Here is a 24,768-nt window from a genome sequence, read left to right as displayed (position 1 = left end):
TAGTTAACCAAAGGCAGCCGATGCTTCAGCTACCTTTGCTGAGTACCTTATCCTCGGATGAGAATTCCTTTAGCAGTCTCTCTGCCATGCAGCATCATAAACAAACTGGCAAAATTGTAAAAACTCATCAGCATGGGGATTTTATTAAGATTGTGTAAACTGGCCTGGTTAAAGGTTCGGTAAACGGTGCCACTTCCAAACTCAATTTTCTTGACACTTTGCCTTAAGGCTCAAACAGCGAACAAAATAACAATGGCATACCAATGTTCAATACTGCCCAATACAAGTCTTCTTTAAAGAGCAAAAATGATAACCTTTGCTCCCACCATTGTGAATTTTCACCAAATTCAGAATTGGCTTAACTTCCATACACCACTATACCTCACCTCCATCACTTGCAGAGTTCACACTCTTACATAGTCTTGTATACAGGGTAGGTTTAATTTAATATCATTGAATCATCGAATCCTACGATGCAGGAGAGGCCATTCGGCCCATCAAACCTGCACTGACAATAATCCCACCCAGTCCTATCCTTGTAATCCCACGTATTTATCCTGTGAATCCCCCTTACAGTAAGTGACAATGTAGCATGGCCAATCCACCTAACCCGCACATCTTCGGAGCGTGGGAAGAAACTGGAACACTTAGTGGAAACCCATGCAGGGATGGGGAGAATGTGCAAATTCCACACAGGCAGTCACCCGACGTGGGAATTGAACCTGGGTCCTTGGCGCTGTGAAGCAGCAGTGATATCAATGTCTAGCAGTGATATCTAACACATCAATGGCAGAACACTTTTTTCCTTAGGTTCACTGGAAATAAGAATTGATTATAAACAAGTATTGCATGAATTTATCAAATTGGATGGAAGACGTCCAATAAGCAAGAGTTGTATTGATAATGGCTGCACAATACAATTAGACTCAATTAATGTAGTTTACTGTATTGGTCATTTTATTGGAGCGCGAGTACATTACTGCTCATGCTTCCAAAATTTCTCTCAGGACCAAACGAGTTTAATGCATCATTGTACAGCTGCTGCTTTTAGGTGATTTGACATAGGAGAACCAATTTAAGGCGAATGGGCAGATTTGCTCATTCTTCTGTTCCTGCTCACCAATCGATACATGCATATACCTTCAAAACTATGATCCGGATACCAGTTATTTCAATTCAAATACTCTACAGGGTCCCAGATTCTCAGTAAATTTTTTTCACAGTTATATAAAATTGAATGAACTCCCCCTCTCACCCCGGCCCCTCAAAGCCGTACACAAAATGTAACAAAAATTCCCAGTCTTGCTGTCTTGTTAAAATTAATGACTCTGATTTGGACAGCTCTTGTGTTACAACATTTTGTGGTTCCAGCAAAACCTCTCAATCATAGTCACACTATAAAGAGATCCTGATATTAATTCACTGCAGATGATGAGTGGTGAAGATTTCACTCTAATCAGAGGCGAAGGAACCAAATCAATAAGTAGCTGGAATGCTGCATTTTGGCACTTGTTAGGACACCCAGTTTTAACGATTTCAACAGAAGTCAGTCATTCTCTTCTTAATGGCTCAAGATAGTAGGTCCCCATGCATTAACCATTATAATGCACATTTTTTAATCTAACTTACCTTGGGCTGGAGATTTGGATGAAGCAACACATAGCCATTAGGGTCGATTGCAAAATAATAACCATTCGGCCCCAGCTGTTAAAATACAAAAAAAATGACTTTAATGTAACTTTCAATCCAATGCGGAAGTAAAGATTTAAACAATTTCAATATTACTCAATATAATGTGTGCCTGGTCTCCAATTTATTTAATTGCAATAGCATTAATGTATGATTTTTTGATTTTTCTTACAAACATGAATAATTTTACGTTTCCAGGTGGGGCACACTTTAGAGTTTAGATTCTCTTTATGCCAATACACTGTGACAGTAATTGTGTACAATTACACATTAAAAGCAAAGGGATTAAAAATAATTCAGCATTTAAGGGGATGGGCCAACTCTAAGTCAACTGCAAATCCATGAAAGACTTTAATTTTTAACTCAAGTCTTTTTTTTAATGTTGAGATAACTATTTTGTTTGATCATTAAACAATATAATGATGCTGAATAACCCCAGGAATTGGCTGTAAAGGAACAGTGCTTTATTGCATAAAATCAAGTAAAGCAAAAACCGCAAGCTTGTGAGGAAAACAACAAGCTCCAACCAGGACAATGGAATAATGGACCCACTCAGGGACTTGCTTTATATACAAGCTTCACCTGGTGAGTTAATTACAAATCCCCAGCGAGCTTATATTCAATGCTTCCTACAGGGAGGTCAATCAGTGATTCTCCATTCGAGTCTTGGGGGTTATCCCATGATATAAGCTAACACTGAAGATAAAGCAGAGATGTTTCCTTCACGAGCATAGGTCATAGTGCACTTTGGACACTAATACACTGAATGTTGAGGGAAAGGTTACAGATATGACGTACATGACAGAGTAAACACAGGCATAGGGAGAAGACCCCATAATATGCTGTGTGGAAATTATGGATTCAGAGAAGTAGGGCTGAGTGCTGTGCCCACAGTGAAAATAAATGAACATATTGGATTTCTGGCTGATACTTACAGTGTAACGTGGTGTGAGTCTCTGCACATCTGCAAGTGACACATCAATGCCCATCACTCCAAGAATCAACTGATTCTGAGAAGTAAAATAAACAATACCTTTCAAAAATGTACATTTTTGCATTATAGTTTTATCTGAAATTTGCTTTGTGTAAAACTATTGGGAAAACCGCTGGCCTGGTGAATTGGAGCCAGACGAGACTTTTTGCCCACCAAGTATTAACATTATCTCAGTAAAACTGTGCTAGATCTTGGAAACTGCAGTCTTCCTTTTGTTAAAGCCTACCCAGTATTGCACTGTTACGCTGAACAGCAGGCATTAATATCATAGCAATAGCACTGAGGGTAGCATGGTGGCACAGTCATTAACACTGCTACCTCACAGCACCAGTTTGAGTCACTGTCAGTCCGAAGTCTGCAGGTTCTCCCCATGTCTGCATAGGTTTCCTTCAGGTGCTCTGGTTACCTCCCACAGTCCAAAAGGCATGCTAGTTCGGTGAATTGGCCATGCTAAATTGTCCCTCAGTGTACCCGAACAGGTGCCGGAGAGTGGCAACTAGGGGATTTTCACAATAACTTCATTGCTGCGTTAATGTAAGCCTACTTGAGACACTAATAAAAAAAATTCTCAGATATAAACAGGAGCTTTATTACTGTCATATTATCCCAGTAAAAACACAAAATAAAAACAAAATATTTTATACATCACCCTTTCCTGCGCTACTGAAATGGTGTGGTGACGCTCGTGTGAGACTGGGGTAAACATAGTAAGAAGTCTCACAACACCAGGTTAAAGTCCAACAGGTTTATTTGGTAGCAAAAGCCAATGGCTTTCAGAGCGCTGCTATTTGGATTGGCGGTTGGTGACTAGTGGAGTGCCTCAGGGGACGGTGCTGGGGCCTCAGCTATTTACCATTTATATAGGTGATCTGGAGGAGGGAACCGAGTGTAGGGTGTCGAAATTTGCTGATGACACCAAGATTGGTGGAACGGCAAATTGCGCAGAGGGTGTGCAGAGTCTGCAGAAGGATCTAGATAGGCTGGGCGAATGGGCCAGGAACTGGCAAATGGAATTTAATGTTGGCAAGTGCGAGGTGGTCCACTTTGGTAGGAATGATGGTAGGAAGGATTATTACTTACGTGGAGAAAAACTGCAGCAGGCGACGGTGCAGAGGGACCTCGGGGTCCTTGTGCATGAGTCGCAAAAACCCAGCTTGCAGGTGCAGCAGGTGGTCAGGAAGGCAAATGGGATGCTGGCCTTCATAGCGAGGGGGATTGAATATAAAAGTAGGGAGGTCTTGCTGCAGCTGTACAGGGCATTGGTGAGGCCGCAGCTGGAGTACTGTGTGCAGTTTTGGGCGCCGTACTTACGCAAGGATATTTTGGCCTTGGAGGGAGTGCAGAGGAGGTTTACTAGGCTGATGCCGGAGTTGAGGGGGTTGAGCTATGAGGAGAGGCTGAATAAACTGGGCTTGTACTCGTTAGAGTTTAGAAGAATGAGGGGAGATCTCATTGAGACGGATATGATGATGAATGGGATGGATAGGATAGAGGTGGAGAGACTCTTCCCGCTCAGAAAGGATAGTAGGACTAGGGGGCACAGCCTCAAGATAAAGGGGGGGCGGTTTAGGACGGAGTTGAGGAAGAACTTCTTCACTCAAAGGGTGGTGAATCTCTGGAATTCTCTGCCCGTTGAAGTGGTGGAGGCTGCCTCGCTAAATATTTTTAAGACGCGGGTTGATGGGTTTTTGATAAGAGAGGGGATTAAGGGTTATGGGGGGAGGGTGGGAATGTGGAACTGAGGCACGACAGATCAGCCATGATCTTATTGAATGGCGGGGCAGGCTCGAGGGGCCAGATGGCCTACTCCTGCTCCTATTTCTTATGTTCTTATGTTCTCAGGTGAGTGGGATTTCAGTTCACAAACAGGGCATATAAAGACACAAACTCAATTTACAAAATAATGATTGGAATGCAAATCTTTACAGCTAATCAAGTCTCAAAGGTACCGACAATGTGAGCAGAGAGAGGGTTAAGCACAGGTTAAAGAGATGTGTATTGTCTCCAGCAAGGACAGTTAGTGAAATTTTGCAAGTCCAGGCAAGTCGTGGGGGTTCCAGATAGTGTGACATGAACCCAAGATCCCCATTGAGGCCATCCTCACGTGTGTGGAACTTGGCTATCAGTCTCTGCTCAGCAACTCTAAGCTGTCGTGTGTCATGAAGGCCGCCTTGGAGAATGCTTACCCAAAAATTAGAGGCCGAATAACCGTGACCGCTGAAGTGCTCCCCAACAGGAGGAGAACATTCTTGTCTGGTGATTGTCGAGCGGTGTTCATTCATCCGTAGCAGACACTATGCAGACGCTACAACAATGGGTGAATGAACACTGCAAGGTGGCCTTCACGACAGCGCAGAGTCGCTGAGCAGAGACTAATAGCTAAGACCCGAGCTATTAGCTAACAGCCAAGTCCTCTGTCCTGGCTGGAGACAATACACATCTCTTTAATCTGTGCCTAACCCTCTCTCCACTCACATTGTCTGTACCTTTGAGACTTGATTACCTGTAAAGACTCGCATTCCAATCATTATTTTGTAAATTGAGTTTGTGTCTTTATATGCCTGTTTGTGAACTGAAATCCCACTCACCTGACGAAGGAGCAGTGCTCCTAAAGCTATTGGCTTTTGCTACCAAATAAACCTGTTTGACTTTAATCTGTTGTTGAGAGACTTCTTACTATTGAAATGGGACATTTTATTACATTAAAGTTGCGAAAAATGAAAATCATTGTTACTTTCTACATTCCCATTCCTTCTTCAGTTTTAATTTCAACATTATTTTTGATCAAACATTAATTAATATAACCTACTCTAATTTTTCCAATATCTTTTTGCTTGTATGTTCATTATTACTGTACCCATTTCACCATGGGTTCGCTGAAGAAATGCTTTATAAGATTAGCCTTCCTAAGCATAGATGTGTAAACACTAATCAATGCCAGATATTTAAAAGCCAACCATTAAACAAAATTTACTGTCACACAGGAAGTGCTACTGCTCAACTAATTATGTTATTGGTGACCCCTGGTGCATCTGGATGATGCAAGATATTAAATTAGCCCAGTGAGTGTCCCTACCACCAATTAAATGCTGAGCGGATAGATACTTGAAAATCTGGAGCTATTTTGTCAGTGTTCCACTGTTACTCCAGTAGAAAGAGATGAAAATGGCTGCAGGCCAGGGACTGGGGTTGTAGGAAAAGATGGGGCTGAAGGGGAGCAACATGGAGTTCAGAAGAGCAACATTACTGCATCCTGAAATGCAGACAAGCCATGATGCAGCATGAAGAGGATCTCTCACGTGCATTTCTGGGTAGCCTCCTTACGGCAATGGACATGACATTCTTTATATGTTAGCCCCAGGCATCACAGAGAAGGCATGTTGTAATAACCTTTCAGATGAAATTAAAAATCGAGACCATTGTAAGGACCAGGAAGATGCGCAGCCCAGAACCTGATGATTGTAACACTGGGATCTCCACAGCCTTCATTGTCTGTGTTACCTGTGGGATTCATTTTCTATAATAAAATCTGTAATACCAAGGCTGCATTTGAAGCATTAACTTCTCCCATAAAGTTCAAAGGTTCCAAGCTGATCTTTCAAACTGTATAGGTCAACGCACATATTTAAACTTTTGCTACAAATGGCAAATGATATAAATCTATTCCAGTAATTTAGAGAATTTCTATCTTCTTTCATTGAACTGCCATCTCCCAGTACAGTGCTATGTATAATTCATAACAATATTATAGTTTTAATATAGTATCATTACTACAAGTATTTTCGAAGATTGAATTGAAAGTTCATGCACAATGAATACAATATATGCCCAAGAATGACGTATTAAACTCTTGCACTGGACAACATACCTGGTTTCCACTAGCATCTTTAGTTAAGTTGAAGACGGGCAGTGTTCCTGTGATAACAAGACCGAGTTCCTATTGTAACGGTAAAGTGACAGGCACATATAGACAGGCAGGAATAGAAGACACACATAGATGCACATAGAAACAGAACAGGTCAGAATATCTTTAGAAAAATGCAATTCAAAACGTATTAAATCAGGTTCAAATGAGCAAAAATAACTCAAATACATATATCATTCAAGTATGGTAATGCTGTAGTTATGTTGCTATAATCCAGAAGCCTACCAATGATCCGGGAACATGAGTTCAAATTGTACCATGGTAGCCAGGGAACTTAGATTCTATTAAGTCGATTTGAAATAATCAGTAATGATGACCATGAAACTACTGGATTGTTGCAAAAACTCAATTGGTTCACTAAAAGTCCTTTAGAGAAGGAAATCAGCCATCCTTACCTGGTCTAGCCGATATGTGACTCCAGACTCTCAGCAATGTGGTTAACCCTTAACTGTGCTCTGAAATTGCTGAGAAAGCCATTCAAAAAGGCCATCTTCTCCAGGACAATTAGGGATGAGCAATAGCTGCTGCCCTTGACAGCAATGCCCACATCACATACACCAATAAACAAAACAGTACTTTTGGTGTCATGGCCTATATCATATCCTTCTCATTTTCATTGGGCCACATTGAACTACTTGAAGGTAGGCAAGCCCGGTCTGCACTTCATGAATGCCAATACAACAGAGCCCAAACATCAAGACAACCGAGTCATATTCTATGTGGCACTACAAATACTTTAAACAAAACTCTTTGACAAATGAGGGGGGAACTTGTAGGCACACTAAGAACAGGTGCGAGGGGGTGGGGTGGGAAATGTTGGGTAATACTTCCATGGTGATGGCAGGAGGGGTTATACTTTAAAGTTGGCACCCCAATCTCTGTGGAGCCAGCCCTGTCAGCTCTTTCGGGCTCCACCCTGCCAGAGTGATGACAGAAACCTCGCCCACTCATTTATTTTTTTACTGAGAGAGGCTGAAGATCTGGAGTGAAACCTGGGCTGTGCAGCTGGAGAGCAACAAGGCAGTTTTCAGTCTGAGCCTTACACTTACATGGGAAAATTCCAGCCAAAGATTGGAAAAAAAAGGTTTGTTTTGAGGGAAGAAAATAAAATTAGGGAAGATAAGTTGGAAAAAAAACTGACAGAGATAGAATGAGCAGAGATAGTATTATTTCAGACTGTAATCAATGGAGTTAAAGAGAAATATATTCTGCTAGAAAGACAAGAGACAACGAGTCGATAAATAAAGACCACGGACGATTAAGGAAAGGATGGTAAATGTGGAACAATGGAAACAATATATACTTAATACACAGACAATAAGAGAAAGGGTGAACGCAGTAGAATCATAACTAAGATCAGGGCGTGTGAAGTCAGCGCACGGATAGAAAAATGGATAATAACAAGACAAAGCGGACAGCAAGGGTTAACATGAATTATCCAGTTTGGCAAGAAAGGTGGCAAGTGGTGTCTCACAGGGTTTGGTGCTGGGAGCACTATTCTCAACTCAATTAACAACTTGGACTTGGAAGTCTGGAGTACAATTTTTAATTTTGTGGATGACACCAAATTGGAGAATATAGTTCATACAAAAGGAAGAATACTACAAAATACAAGATGATATTTGTAAACTTAGAGGACAGGCATTTAATAGGAGAGTTAATTTCAATATCAAGAAGAGTGATATGGATGCCACACACACTTTGGATTAGTGTTTGAATGGGATAGATACATAAATGACTGAAGGTAGCAATGCAAGGTCATAAAAAAAACAAAGGGCTGGGGTACATTGCTGGAGGAAATCAAAATAAAAAGCTAAGAGATTGTGCTAAACTTCTGTTGCGCCTTGGTTAGGTCACATTTGAAGTCCTACAAATAGTTTTGGTCTCCATATTATAAAAGGATATAAAAGCACCGAAGATAGTGCAAAAAAAATTAACTGAGAGGCCATACCAAGAAAAATTGAATGGCACAGGATACTTCCTTCTAGATTATGAAAAGGTTTGATAAGGTTGGCGTAAATAAGTTGTTTCCACTTGCACGGAGACCAGAGCTCATGGCCAGAAATATGTGATTATCACAAATGAATCAAACAGGGAATTTGAGAAAAAGCACTTTGCCCCAAGAGTAAGAATGGTTAGAATGTGGAATGTGCTACCACAAGGATGAACTGTGAAGATGCATTGAAGGGAAGGCTAGAAAAATAGGAGAAAGGAATAGACTAATATCTTGGGGTTTAATGAAGAGAAGTCTTAAAGCACATCAAGATAGACAAATCCCTGGGACCTGATGAAGTGTATGCCAGGACATTGTGGGAGGCTAGGGAGGGAATTGTGGGTTCCCTTACCGAGATATTTGAATCATCAATAGTCACGGGTGAGGCGTCTGAAGGTTGGAGAGTGGCAAGTGTTTAAAAAGCGCTGCAGGGAAAAGTCTGGAAACTACAGGTCAGTGAGCCTCACATCCGTGGTGGGTAAATTGTTGGAAAGTATTTTGTGATATAGGATCTACAGGCATTTAGAGATGCAAGGAGTGATCAGCGTGCATTTGTGAATGGAAAACTATGTCTCACAAATTTGATTGAGTTTTTTGAAGGGGGTAACCAAGAAGGTAGATGAGAGCAGTGCAGTTGATGTTGTCTACATGGACTTTATCAAGGCCTTTGACAAGGCACCGCATGGTAGATTGTTGCATAAGGTTAAATCTCACTGGATCCAGGGTGAGATATCTAAATGGATACAAAATTGGCTTCTTGACAGAAGCCAAAGAGTGGTTGTAGAGAGTTGTTTTTCAATTTGGAGGCCTGTGACCAGCATTGTGCCTCAGGGATCAGTGCTGGGCCCACTGTTATTTGTCATTTATATTAATGATTTGGATGAGAATATAGGAGGCACAGTTAGTAAGTTTGCAGATGACACCAAGATTGGTGGCATAGTGGACAGTGAAAAAAGTTATCTCCAATTGCAACAGGATCTCAATCAATTGGGCCACTGGGCTGGATGATTGGCAGATGAAGTCTAATTTAGACAAATGCAAAGTGATGCATTTTGGTAGATTGAACCAGGGCAGGACTTACTCAGTTAATGGTAGGGCGTTGGGGAGAGTTACAGAACAAAGAGATCTAGGGGTACATGTTCAGAGGTCCTTGAAAGTGGAGTCACAGGTGGACAGAGTGGTGAAGAAGGCAGTCGGCATGCTTGGTTTCATCGGTCAGAACATTGACTACAGGAGTTGGAATGTCTTGTTGAAGTTGTACAAGACATTGGTAAGGTCACATTTGGAACAGTGTGTGCAATTCTGGTCTCCCTATTATAGAAAGAATCTTATTAAACTAGAAAGAGTGCAGAAAAGATTTACTAGGATGCTACCAGGACTTTATGGATTGAGTTAAAAGGAGAGGCTGGATAGACTGGGACATTTTTCCTCTGGAGCGTAGGAGGCTGAGAGGTGATCTTTACAGAGATTTATAAAATAATGAGGGGTATAGATCAGCTAGATAGTCAATATCTTTTCCCAAAGATAGGGGAGTCTAAAGCTAGAGGGCATAAGTTTAAGTTGAGAAGGGAGAGATACAAAAGTGTCCGGAGGGGACATTTTTTTACACAGAGGGTGGTGAGTGTCTGGAACAAGCTGCCAGAGGTAGTAGTAAGGGAGGAGACAATTTTATCTTTTAAAAATCATTTAGACAGTTAAATGGGCACGATGGGCACAGGGGGATATGGGCCAAATGCGGGCAATTGGGATTAGCCTTAGGGGTTTTTTAAAAAAAGGGCAGCATGGACAAACTGGGCCAAAGGGCCTGTTTCCATGCTATAAACCTCTATGATTCTACCTCTATGAGGTGGGAGGTGGTATAAACACGCAATTTACCTCAACATAAGAATTTCATTTGTTATTTTTTAAAACAGCCTGATTCACCTGAGTTTGTGTCTTGTGCAGCTGTGCTCCTTTGATGTGTCCTGTGTGGCTTTGTTGCTTTGTCTTGCTTTAGCCTTTTATTCATCATAACATTGCTCATCTCACACTCTGACTGTACAATCCTCCTTTCCAATATTTTTCACTTCAGTAACAAGTGAAGTGCTCACTAAATACCTCTGCAATTTTCTGATCATCAATAAATTGACAATCCCCCGGGTCCCACTTCACCTGTAACAATTCTCCTTTCACTGACATACTTGAGTATAAGTGCAAATAACAAGGATTTCATTGTCGTGAAAGTAGGTTGGTAGTACAGTTTGTTGATATTTCACTTGAGGTGTGGACTGACAGACAAAGGGCCAATGATGATGGATGCCTGCAAAAGCAATCAGCTAGGATTTACATTTTCCCCAACGTTTTTGAAATGCTAATTGGAATGGCTCATTTTAATTTTTTATAAATGACAAATTGGGATTTATGCAAACTAAAATGGTCTCTAATTCCCCTTCCAATATGGCAGATTGACCACGTCTTTCACTCCAGCAGTACAGTTTAAAGAATTGTAAAACTGCCAATCCCATGAAACATTTTATTTTGTGCAGTTAACAAAAATTGATTCAAAAATTAATGAGAATAGCGATTAGACCGGTAGAATTTGAACCTTTTAAATGTGGCATCATCTTTGAAGATAAAGGATGGGATTTTCCGGCCACCGGAAATTCCCACACAAGGTCAACACATCTTTGCGTTTCCACACCCCCGCAACCTGCTCCGATTCCCGTGGCAGGTGGAATGGGAAAATCCCCCACGAAGTATCTAAATTTCTGTAAGGTAACAAAATGCACCAACATGCCACGTGCACATTGAATTAGGCCACTGTATTCCTCTTATTCCTCATAAAAATCCTTGAATGCACCATTCATCATCCTCTCTCTCTCATCTTGCTTCCCTCATGGTCTAAAGGTGACTAATCATGGTGGGCCCCAAGAATTATTTCAGCCAGTACAGAGATTGCACGCAGGCTTTTGGCAATACTCTATGCTGCCCCCATAGCATCTAAACACTTGAGCTAACGGACCCCTTTACATCATTCACTCGCTTGTATCTCAAGTTGTGCCAAGAAGCACTGGCAACAAGATTTACTTTTAAAATTGCACAAGAGGTCTGTACACAGCACCCAAGTGAAAATTTAGCTGATAAAGAGAAACATCGAATGCCCTTATTTTCACACAATATTGTCATTGCACTGCTTAAAACCAGAAACATTTACTTGAAATGCTCAGGTTTTAGATAGGAAAATAGCTGGAGGACTCAATTTTTTTTAAATTTGTCTACTGGCTGGGATTTATGGAGCATCATGGTCATTAGTAATCATAGAATGGCTGCCCCACTCTCATTTATTGGGCTGGAGATAGGATTTTTGCCCCTTGGTGACAGGAAGTCCTGCTTTAGAAAGCTGCCAGCCAATCAGATGGCAACTTTGGAGACGCAGCAGCGCCAGGCAGGAGTGATGGCCACTTCTGGGACTACAGGCTGTCCTCAATAATCATCGCTGTAGCCAGACACCGAGGTAAGTGAGGATGTTTCGTTGGGTTCAAGCTGGCAAGGGTGTGGGAAGGACAGGGTCTGAGAGTCTGGGGGAGGAGTGTGAAGGAGGAAGTATGATCTCAGGGATGTAGTCAATAAGGTGTACCGATGGGTAGAGGGGGGCCTGCAAGAGCTCTTTCCCATTTGCCCAACACCAGCTAGCACAACGAAAGCTGCCAGACTATGCTCGCACGGGCTCCCCCCTGTTCTGGATAAAATAGTAGCGGGGGTGGGATGAAGCCCTTATATGTGTCATTACGTAGCCTTTGCAGCACCTTACAAGAACCACAGGTAGTTGGGGATGGATCCACTTCTCTGCATAACATTTTACACAGGGGGCGTGCAGCTAAGTAGCCGGAAGGTCTAAGCATAAATAAACTGTTTCCACTTGCAGGAAGACCAAAATTAGTGGGCAGAAATGAGATAGTCACTATTCCAATAGGGAGTTTGAGAGAAAGTTCTTTTCCTGAGGGTGGATATTATGAGCCCCCCCTTCAAACCCACCTGCTGGGAGTATAAAAATGCAGTCTTTAAAGTTTGCTGTTGAAGGTTTAGAAAAGGAACTTCTTGCTATTATTTTAAATGCCAAATGCAGGTGTCTCCACTTTCCGGATAAATTATGTTCTTACCATACAGTCCAGGTGGCAGTGCTGGTGGTCCATGACTTGCTGTCAAAGTAATGGCAAGACTAATAACACTGTCCAATATTTTTGCACAAATGCCACAGCTACCTCAGGTGTGGACACATGCCTGGTTATACAAAGAAACCCAAACATTTATGTTCATGTTACAGCACTCTGTCACAAGCTTCTCACCATCTGACTCACTACGGAGTTGTTTTATTTGCACAGACTAAACTCACCGCGGAAAATTAGAATTGGTCTGAAGCGATGCAAGAGTCTGTCTGTGTCATTTGGGGTTTGTACATATTTATTTAAAATTGCATTAGCTGAGGGAGATTTTAATTATGCGCTATTTGTTAACGACTGCCTAGAAATACTCTGGCAACAAAAGTTAACGGTTGTAAGTCTAATTCTAAATGCTGCATAATTTTTAAAATGTGAAATTTATAATCAAAGCATTTATTTCTTTTTTCCTTTGTATTCTTTATTTTCTCTTGATATCCAACTTTTCATTTTTATTTCCCTTCCTGCACCTGATTTGGCTTCCATCTCAATCCTCCCGACACTAATTCGACAAATGCTCAACCTAATTATTTGAGGAGATGCACATTCGCTCACTGTGTTCATTCAGATCCCAGGTGCCTGCTTTCCCTCACACTTTGCAAACTCATGGTACAAGAAAACATTGAGATTGAGTGGGCAAGGACAAGTATAAATAATGGCAGATCGTTAGACTCACTCCTACTGCAAATTACAGACCATTATGTCCGAGACTTTATTGTCATTACTGGCCTTGGGGGAGGGAGAGGCGGGGTGTTTAATTCTGGTGCAGGTTGAACCAAGGAAATGTAATGGACTCAACAGACCCTCTAATGGTCAATAAAATAGCAAATGAATTATTCTCACACTTGTAACTTTGCTGTTTCCATTCTATGTTGAGCAAAGCTTCTGGTGAAAACACTCTTACAAACATTTCTTTCTATTATTCGCTTGCAGAGTGCAGATGTCACTGGCTGGTCACCATTTATTGCTCAATCCTAATTGCCTTCGAGGCGATGGTGATGAGTTGTTGCTTTGAATACAATTGCATGGCTTTCCAGGCCACTTCAGAGGGCAATTAAGAACCAACCACATTGCTGTGAATCTAGAGCCACACATAGACCAGATTTTAATGAACAATCTGGTAACCTCATGGTCAACATTACCAATAACAGCTTCTACTTTATTTCTACAACTGAAATTAATTTCCCCAGCTGCGATGTGGGGCTTTGAACTCATGTCTTCAGATCTTAGTCCAATTACTAGTCCAAGCACTATCCTGACATATCCGTTTCTTTACTGAATATCTCCATCGTCGACTTCCTCCCATATTGAGTTGTCAGCTGCCATCAGCAAGATGCTTGATTGGCTTAATAGATATTTTAATGAATGGCAACCACGTTATTAGTGTCTGAAGAAATCACAAAGATGCGAGGGTCATTTGAATAAATATGTCAAATTGCTCTGAGGCTGTTCACACATTCAAAAAAAACATTTGCTTCTCTCTGCTCTTCACTCTTTGACTTACCCGTGTGCCCCTCCCAGTTTTGTCATTTTCGCTCCCTTTGCTTCTCTGACCTCACTATTTTGCTCTCCCTCTTTCTCTTAGGGCTCTCCTGCTGTCAATTTCCTCACTCTAGTATATATTAATCCCTCTCACTGTCAATCTCTGATACATGTGCCTTTCCTGCTTACACGTTTTAGTTAAAGAAAAGACTTCCAAAGCCCAAGTTGGCCATAATTAGACATTTGGTTAGAGGGTAAGACTCGGTCACGGAGTAAATTTGGGGAAGCTTTAAAATACTGGAAGAGAAAAGGGGCAGGATTATAGTTAAATAATATACTTTTAGATAGCAATTATTTATATTGTTCTCCTAATAATTGTGTATCTTATTCAATACACTAATGGATTTCCCATGGTGCTGATCACATTAAGTTGTAGGATATAATAGGGACATTATACTGTATAACACATGTATTAATCTGCAGCTGAAGCGCATTTGTGGGCAATTTGATATCTCCTAATTACTGTGCAAATAATAAGATCTTTTCTGGAAGAAAATTAAAATTGGCAAAAGGAAATAAAGCATTAATAATTCTTACATCAAGGAAATATCACCAATGTTCTTATAACCATGGGGAAAAAATCTGGATCCTTCAGTATGTTTATTAATGCACAATATTCGGGAAAAAAAATGCAATGATTTGGATTTATTATCTGTACTTGGTAATCTTCCCCCAAAGAGGCTGAGCAAATTAAACAAAAATAGAACCATGGCGGGATAAAGGAAAGATTCCTAAAATATCCCAGACCATTCCAGTAAAGCCAGTTATCTAAAGCTTAGTAAATCTGGTCATTGTTCTTTGAATCCCACATGAAAATGCCGCAATTAGGAAAATTCTCAGCAATTTAATTAGGAGGAAAGAAAGGCAAGAATAATTTGAACCGGGGAATAAATATTCAGGTGGAGAGCTTTCTTGCGTTTCATGAAGAATGTGCTGGCTAATAAGATAAATAGCACTTTACTCTAAACCGGTTCAGCGCCTGACTAAAAGCAATGTGGTTACCCCTTTGTACTAACTCAATATTTATGATTTCATTAAGAGATTGCTCTCATTTATCGACAGTGTCACGTGAGATGCCATATGCTGTAGAAAGCTGGAGTAGTCCTCTAATAGGACAAGTGTGTTAGAGGTTGAGTTGAATACTTAAGGACAAACAACAAAGTGCATGGCTCCACAGGTAGCAGCTATAAGCTCCTGAACAGCTGTTTAACAGCTTCCTATGCTCTCTACTGGTGGCAAATTATTGCTTTAAACCGCTGATGTCAGAAGAAGTGTTACTGTGGTTGGAGAATCAGATTCAGTACTTAGTATTCAGTAAGACTAGTGCCAGGAGGCATGGTGGCACAGTGGTTAACATTGCAACCTCTCAGCGTCAGGGACCTGGGTTCGATTCTGGCTTGGGTAACTATCTGTGTGGAGTTTGCACGTTCTCCCAATGTCTGCGCGGGTTTCTTCCCACAGTCCAAAGATGGCTGAATTAGGTGGATTGGCCATGCTAAATTGCTGCTTAGTGTCAGGGGGCCAACTAGGATAAATGCACGGGGTTATGGGGATAAGGCCTGGGTGGGATTGTAGTAGAATGACCTTCTGCTGCACTGTAGGATTCTATGATTCCATAAATGTCTTTGAATCCTACATTCTCCCCAACCATGACACAGTCTCTCCACTGTTTCTGCAGGAAAGAGTTAAATGGAGCATTCAACTCCACTCAGCATCCCCTTGGCCGCAGGCCTGCAGCAGGGAGAGTGCAATAACCTCAATGAGGCCCAGGAGTTTGGGCCTCTTGGAGTATGAGCTTCCTGATTGAGGTAATGATTGCTTACCCAATCAGGGAGTCTTACCTGTGTATATAATGAGGAGTGCCAGATTGACTGACCCTCTGGATTCTGACTGTGTACCTGAAGCGCTCTTAGGAATGAAGATAAGTTTGTGAATAAAAGAGAATCTGTTGAAGGGACATTAGCCTCTGAGGAGTAATTTCAGACAGAAATGGTTTATTCAGTGCTCATTCTCACAATGCTACCAACGGGTCAGGAGCAATGTGTCTGTCGGTGACCTGGCAGGTGCAAGTTTTAAGAGAACAAGAAAGGAAATGCAGAAGCCACCTGTTCTTGTTGACTGACAAGTTACCCTCAAAATAATGCTGAGTGGATTTGATTCAATGTTAACTCACTGCACTGAAAGAGAAGCAAAGAAGCAGCACAGCACGGGTGGAAAGTTGTGCCGATTGATTGAATAGCTTCAGGAGTTGGGACCATTCATAGATCTGACCCTGTACGTGTTTAATGTGCACATTCCAGTCAGATCTTCTGCCTCTGAATTGCCTCCACCATCCAACTAAAGATGGCAGTTGGGTTCCTGGGGCTGAAGGCTCAGAAGGCAGCCCCGCTAGTAGAGATGGGCACAGCTCAAACTGGCAGCGAGGCCACAAAACCACCATTCTCCTAATCATGAGGACTGTTTAAAGGATTGATGTGCCTATCCCTGACCTATCTTACTGAGCTCAATGAGAATGAGCAGCTTCCCTGCACCTGGATCCACATTTCAAAATTCAAACAGAAATCAAAAACCCAATGGTCAAATTAAAGGAAAACAAATGAAGGATAACTGATAATTAAGAAATAGACTTAATATGAGGTGAGGACATCTTGAACTCTGTTTCTTAGCAAAAGTGTTATTTAAAGTATTGTTTGATTTATGATACTAGAGAGGCAGGACTACATGACTCATCCACATTGATGTCAGCGTTATATGTCTCAACTGAGTGACATACACAGAATCCATGCCTGCACATTCTGCCCATGTCTGCGTGGGTTTCCTCCAGGTGTTCCTCCCACAATCCGAAAGATGCACCTGTGAGGTGCATCAGCCACGCTACATTCTCCCTCAGTGTACCCGAACAGCTGCCAGAATGTGGCGACTGGGGGATTTTCACAGTAACTTGATTGCAATGTTAATGTAAGCCTACTTGTGACACTAATGAATAAAGTATCCAAATTGAACAGCCCATGAGAATACCCTTGCACTCATAAAACAACAGTCTTACATGGACGGAAATAAGCGAAGTATTAGATGAGCTTTCTCAGGATAAATACCTCATTAATGCTTGCTTTGCCAGAAGTGTAGTTTTGGAAGTGTTTTGCTTGGAACAATTGCCAAGACATTCATGAAGGAAAGGTTAGGTGCAGTGCTAAAGTTTACATCATCATTCTTTGCAGAAAATGTTGTGGAATGCATTTGAAAGGACTGAACAATTTATTAAAGGGAGCAAAATTAAACTGAACTCAATCTTCACTTCACTTTTAGTTAAGATGAAAGGCATTTCTTTTCTGATCCTCATTATCATATTACCTCATATTTTCCTAATTAAAGCCATTCAGTGCGTCATGACATTATCTTAGTTTTGATTGGAATAAAATGCAATTGAGACTTACATAAGAACATAAGAAATAGGAGCAGGAGTAGGCCATCTAGCCCTTCGAGACTGCCCCGCCATTCAATAAGGTCATGGCTGATTTGTCGTGGCTTAGTTCCACTTTCCCGCCCTTTCCCCATAACCCTTAATCCCCTCGCTTACCAAAAACCCATCAACCCGCGTCTTAAAAATATTTAGCGAGGCAGCCTCCACCACTTCAATGGGCAGAGAATTCCAGCGGTTCACCACCCTTTGAGTGAAGAAGTTCCTCCTCAACTCCGTTCTAAACCAACCCCCTTTATCTTGAGGCTGTGCCCCCTAGTCCTACTGTCCTTTCTGAGCAGGAAGAGTCTCTCCACCACTATCCTATCCATCCCATTCATCATCTTATACGTCTCAATGAGATCTCCCCTCATTCTTCTAAACTCTAACGAGTACAAGCCTAGTTTATTCAGCCTCTCCTCATAGCTCAACCCCCTCAACTCCGGCATCAGCCTAGTAAACCTCCTCTGCACTCCCTCCAAGGCCAAAATATCCTTGTCTAAGTGCGGCGACCAAAACTGCACACAGTACTCCAGCTGCGGCCTCACCAATGCCCTGTACAGCTGCAGCAAGACCTCCCTACTTTTATATTCAATCCCCCTCGCTATGAAGGCCAGCATCCCATTCGCCTTCCTGACCACCTGCTGCACCTGCAAGCTGGGCTTTTGCGACTCATGCACAAGGACCCCGAGGTCCCTCTGCACCATCGCCTGCTGCAGTTTTTCGCCACGTAAGTAATAGTCCTTCCTACCATTACTCCTACCAAAGTGGACCACCTCGCACTTGCCAACATTAAATTCCATTTGCCAGTTCCTGGCCCATTCGCCCAGCCTATCTAGATCCTTCTGCAGACTCTCCACACCCACCGCGCAATTTGCCGTTCCACCAATCTTGGTGTCATCCGCAAATTTCAACACCATACACGCGGTTCCCTCCTCCAGATCATCTGTATAAATGGTAAATAGCTGAGGCCCCAGCACTGACCCCTGGGGCACTCCACTAGTCACCAACCGCCAATCCGAATAGCACCCATTGACCCCCACTCTCTGCCTCCTATTTGACAACCAATCCTCTATCCACGCTAACACCCTACCCCCAACTCCATGCCCCCTGACCTTCTGCAATAACCTCTTGTGAGGTACCTTGTCAAACGCCTTCTGAAAATCAAGACCGACCACATCCACCGGTTCTCCTCTATCCACCGCCCTAGACACATCCTCATAGAACTCCAATAAATTTGTCAGACATGACTTCCCCTTAACGAAACCGTGCTGCGTCTGCTCTATCAAGCAATTCCCCTCAAGATGCCTCGCTATTTCCTCCTTGATGACGGATTCTAACATTTTACCTACAACAGACGTTAAACTAACCGGCCTATAATTCCCTGCCTTTTGCCTGTCACCCTTCTTAAACAACGGCGTAACATTAGCTGTTTTCCAATCTTCCGGCACTTCCCTGGAATCCAGCGACGTTTGGAAAATAACCACCAAGGCATCCACTATCACCTCCGCCATTTCTTTCAGAACCCTCGGATGCATTCCATCCGGTCCTGGGGACTTGTCCACAATCAGCCCCTCCAGTCTGTCGAGCACCGCCTCTCTAGTAACAATAATGTCATTGAGACCCTCCTGTCCTACCATCTTTCCATCGCTAACACCCAGCAAATTATTCACGTCCTCCTCCGTGAAGACCGAAACAAAAAAGTTATTCAAGGCCTCAGCCATTTCCCCATCCCCTACCACTAAGTCCCCCCTCTCATCCTCTAAGGGTCCAACGTTCACCCTTGCCAGCCTCTTCCTTTTTATATATTTATAAAAACTCTTGCTATCCTTTTTTATATTAAGCGCTAGCCCAGCTTCATAGTTTATCCTACCCTTCTTTATCAACTTCTTTGTCAATCTTTATTGACTTTTAAACCTCTCCCAATCCTCTTCTCGCCCACTACTCTTAGCTACTCTAAACGCCTCCGCTTTTAATTTAACACTCCCCTTCACCTCCTTCATTATCCACGGCTTATTACCTCTCCTCCTACGGTCCTTTTTAACCATCGGAATAAATTTCTGCTGAGCACCAAGAAAGATCTCCTTAAAGATCCTCCACTGCTCCTCAGCAGACCTACCTTCCAACACGCTCCCCCAGTCAACATTCGCCAATTCTTCTCTCATCCTTCCATACACCCCTCTGTTCAAACAAAGGACGCGCGTCCGGGAACCCACTTTCTCCTCCTCCATCTGCACCAGAAACTCCACCATACAATGATCACTCTCCCCAAGAGGATCCTTCACCACAAGGTCCCTAATTCTACCTGCCTCGTTACATAACACCAGATCCAAGATAGCTCACTCCCTCGTCGGCTCCAACACACACCGTTCAAGGAAACTACCCCGACAGCATTCCAAGAACTCCTCCTCGAGCCCACCGCGTCCAACATGGGTCGACCAATCAATACGTAGATTGAAATCCCCCATAATTATCACTGTTCCATTCCTGCACGCCGCATTTATTTGCGCGTTATCAGCCCGCCCCACCTCCAGATCATTATTTGGGGGCCTATAGACAACACCCACCAGCGTCTTCCTCCCTATGCTGTTCCTAATCTCCACCCACAACGATTCCACTTTCTGCTCTTTGGATCCTATATCATCCCTTGCTACCGCCCTGATGCTATCCTTAATCAGCAGAGCTATGCACCCCCCCCCCCCCTTTTTCCTCCCGCCTATCCTTCCTAAACACTTGATATACAATATACCCAATTCAAAATAATTCCCTTTGCAGGTGCTCAATGGCATCACATGTTGTTTATTTCAGGTTAAAAAAATAGTTGTATGTGTCTGAGAGAAGTATTATTGATAACTGCTCACATTACTGCAATTTTGAATGCAGGCAAGGTGAGTGTTACAAAGAACAAATTCTTCCAGTATCCCTCATTACCAGCTGTGCAATGTCTATTTTTTAAACTGCTCTTAAATAAAAAATGCTCACTCCACGCAAATGCTAACAATAAATAAGTATAAATTTTTCATATCGTACCAATGCATCCAGGTACACATTGGTCCACTGAACTTGTTTTTCCTTCGTGCCAGCTAAAACCATTGGTCTCCCGAGCACATCCAAATATTCCTAGAAAAATGAACAGTATAAATTGATCACAGCAGTCAAAGCTTCCCACAATGGTAATCGCAGAAAATAATTACTTTCTACTACACTTTTTTAGATGTGGAAATATGATAATTTTAAAGAACAAAATACACAATAGACATATGGGTTTCTTCCACAAAAGATTGGATCATCATAATTTCCTCATAGAGAGACTGCACAATAAGGGGGAGGAATTCTCCCATCCCATTCACCACAGGAATTGTAGTGGATGGGAGGCAGACAACGCAAAGGTCCATTGACCCTGGTGGGATTCTCCAGTTTTGGGGAGAGCATGGCCGGTGCCATCCCAATGTCCATGTAAAATAAAAGCAAATACCTGCAGATGCTGGAATCTGAAACAAAAACAGAAAATGCTGAAAAATCTCAGCAAGTCTGGCAACATCTGTGGAGCGAAAACAGAGCTAATGTTTTGAGTCTGGATGACTCTTTGTCAGAGGACAAAGGATCTACAAGCCTTAAAAAATTAGCTCTATTCTCTCTCCACAGATGCTGTTAGACTTACTGGGACCTCCTATGGAGACGCTCTGAGTGATTCTGGAGTAATTTGAATTCTCAGACTCCTGTCTGGCAGTATGTGGCACCAGACCAGCCCGGAGGTGTGGTGGGTGACCCAGTGAACGTAAATGACTGAGCCTCGTTTTTATAGAGCCAGCGGGCTGCATACACTAAATGGATGACAATAGGCAGAGGGAATGAGGTCAGGGGGATGTTATTTGTGCCCTCTGGTCCTGGATTAAGCCAGAGGAATTCGTTTCTCTGCATTTACCCTTTCAAATCCCTGGATCATTTTCAACACCAATCACCCTTCAATCTTGTAAACACTTTGTAAAACAAGCCAGGGTTTAAAACACCCTGTCCCATAAGTTATCAGCCCCAGAGCTGGTGTATCTCTGGCGTACTTTCTCTCAGGCCAATATGAAACCTCCTGAGGTATTCTGCCCAAGGCTCTGTACAACCTCAGTTCCAGTGAGTGTGAAAGAGCAGTAAGCAGACGGCCTTCATTTTAATTCCCACACCTTCCAATTTCCTAAAGACAAGCACATTATTACGCCACACACCATTACTCTGCTGCTGAGCTGTGTTTGTGTTCAAGATGGCCGAAGCCTGGAAAATCAGAAACTTTAAATTGTTGTAAGCAACTGCAGATAGTGCAGTAACTTTGGAACGCAGAGTGGACTTTTCTATTTCAGATTTATCTCAAAAGTACCAACATTGTGTATGACATCTTTAATAAAGTCTACTGCGTATAAATTGTTATTTGATAGTCCAGAACTTGAGCATCACTGAAAAAAAGTCACATGATGAAGCTTCTTGTCCTGCACTCATTGGAGATTCACAAAAATACCAAATGTAAAGGGGTTAAATATATGACAAGAGTATACTGAATTGTTGGCAAACGGACTCCAATTGGTAGAGGTGTTGCCATGGAGAATACACCAGTTAACTGATGACTACCAAACTTTGTTAAAATTCAAAGCAGGCAGCTTGACTCTAGCCCGGGCAATGCTCTGGGGAATGAACAGAGAATGGCTGTCACTTACTGTGTACAGTTGAAACAGATGCAATGTGTGTACCTGTACTTTCTATCTGCAAAGAACTGGGTCCTGTGCATTAAAAATGTACCTTCTAGCACATGGAAGTGTGCCACACTCTGAGCCCAATTGATAATCTTAAATTGGTTGTCAGCATAATCCTTATCACACTCAGGATTGTTTAGCAAATGTTGTTCGATCACGGAATCGCACCTAATGTTGGACAGTAAGCTTCGCAAGCACAGGCTGGTTGGGTGTGGTTGATTATTTTGCGAATAGCCAAGGGACATACTGTTTGAAGAGGCCTGTCAGTCTTAGAAGCATACAACACACCTACCTAGCATCAAACAACACTTAAATTCACATACCACATTACACAATTGAGTGAAGGGCAGAACAACTTTTTGGCTTGACAAACAGCACCACTCAAGATGCTACAGCAAGCAATGATCTGATCGGGATAGCCATTACCTCGCTCTGCTGTGCCCTATTTCAGCATCAAGCTTTCAGAGTGAGCAAATGGCTTGAGCCCTGTTTATGAGGTTGTTAGTAAGGTCAATCTTAATGCACGTGGAACTGTAGGAATCCCAATGCAGGTACTAAGCAGTGAAAATAGACTTCTGGTAGACAGTAGTAGAGAATCCCCCGTCAGTTGTCAGTTAACTGGTGCATTCTCTTTGGTAATGTCTCCATCAGAGTCCACTTGCCAGCCAATCAGCAATCTCTTCTAATAAAGTATTAATCGTTGTTCCTTTACATTTGGTATTCTTGTGAATGTCCGGATCAGTGTAGGATGAGAAGCTTCGACATGTCTGTTTTCAGTGACACTAAAACACGTTGCCTGGAGTGTAGCAACCGATCCTGCTGCTTTAATGTCATGTCATTCACATTGCTACTCTTTCCAATGTTGATCTGGGGTTGTTAGGATCTGAAGTGAAATTGTAATGCTGCACTGCTAAAATGGAGCCCTTGCTGGGAGTCAAGCTGATCAAAGATAAATTACTAGCAGAAAATGACAAGTTTCCATTCTTTTTTTAATATAGTTTAAGATGATTGCTCAGGTGAACTGCGAGATTTGAGACGTACCACAGGTGGCAAATACTCGATGCAAAGTGTAGAAAATCAGCATTGCTTATTGCAAGTCAGAAAATACAGCAAGCAGAGACGCAGCATTTTACCATATAACACATAATACGTTATTCTGCCTGCAACCGTGCAGCTGTTTCTGATGCCATAAAACTCTAACTCACTGCCTTGGTTAGTATCTCATACTTAGAGCCTAATTTTACCATCACATTGTGCCCATTTTTGGGCATGGAAATTTGGTAAAGTTAGATGCGAGGCGAGTAGTGTAATCCATGCCCGCCTCCGCACCCGTTTCCCCTTTACCAAGGCCCGGAAATGGTCACGATCGGGACCGCGACCTGAAACAGACGCATTTGCAGGCATTTAAATTGACATAATGGGCTGCACACCCAACTTTACTGGCTTTTCCCCCTTTACCACCGCGTTCGCCCATCCAGAATCGGCGCAAAGCAGATATGCTCCATTTAAGTCTGACTTGGGTGTTCCACCAGAGAGGGTTAGTGAGGAGGTGAATGCCCGGCGTCCAGCCGCTCTCTGTTTGAAGTTGGTGAGGGGGGTGGAAATCGCAGGTAGGTCCGACAGCTTGAGATCGGTGTGTGTGTGTGTGTGTGTGGGGGGGGGGGGGGGGGAGAGAGAGAGAGAGAGAGAGAGAGGAGGGAGGGGTCCACTGCCACTCTGCCTGGGATCAGTGGTGGGAGAGGGGAGGGGTCCACAACTGATCTATGTAGCAGACGGGATGGGGGCTAAGGGGGTCAATAATGTTGTGGGGGTGGGGCAATGTCTGTGGGGGCCGGAGGGAGACATTATCCAGCCAAGGAGGGATGTGACAGGGGAGCAGCATTCTATCATTTTTTTTCTGCTTGTGTAGTTGGAGGCGCCGATCGGAGCTGCAGGGCTTCGGGTGTGTTAAGCCCCATCCAGGCTTGTGCAGTGCGATTCAGAACTGCTGATACTTTTTCAGGCAGAGTGCATATGCGGGCATGTGAAAATCGGTCTAAAAGTCGGATCCGAAACATTCCCAGTTTCAAGTCTGTCCAGCACTTAGAATTAAAATGGTAAAAGAATTAGACAAAAAAAACATTTTTTTAATCACATCTAAGCAATCACCTTAAAACAGTGAACTCTCAAATGTGTCCCTGTGACGTCTCAAAACGTTTACATGGCAGAGTATGTTGGCAGGTATCAGGGTTATTGG

At 42.6% G+C, this 24,768-nt stretch overlaps 1 protein-coding gene across 7 annotated transcripts in view; it reads right to left on the bottom strand.

The window, feature by feature from the left end:
- LOC145355386 (voltage-dependent calcium channel subunit alpha-2/delta-1-like) overlaps nucleotides 1-24,768 on the bottom strand; it is a 627,920-nt gene that overhangs the window by 123,342 nt on the left and 479,810 nt on the right. For all 7 annotated transcript variants that reach the window (XM_080207404.1, XM_080207405.1, XM_080207407.1 and 4 more), the window contains 4 exons: nucleotides 20,827-20,916; nucleotides 6,552-6,620; nucleotides 2,625-2,699; nucleotides 1,630-1,704 (listed from right to left, as the gene is read on the bottom strand). In XM_080207404.1, the coding sequence (XP_080063530.1) occupies nucleotides 1,630-1,704; nucleotides 2,625-2,699; nucleotides 6,552-6,620; nucleotides 20,827-20,916 (309 nt within the window). The remainder of the gene's footprint in view (nucleotides 1-1,629; nucleotides 1,705-2,624; nucleotides 2,700-6,551; nucleotides 6,621-20,826; nucleotides 20,917-24,768) is intronic.

The sequence above is a fragment of the Carcharhinus amblyrhynchos genome, chromosome 19 (assembly GCF_965287045.1).
Source record: "Carcharhinus amblyrhynchos chromosome 19, sCarAmb.v2.hapA, whole genome shotgun sequence".
Lineage (NCBI taxonomy): Eukaryota > Metazoa > Chordata > Chondrichthyes > Carcharhiniformes > Carcharhinidae > Carcharhinus > Carcharhinus amblyrhynchos.
This window is presented reverse-complemented; position numbering and strand designations above follow the sequence as displayed.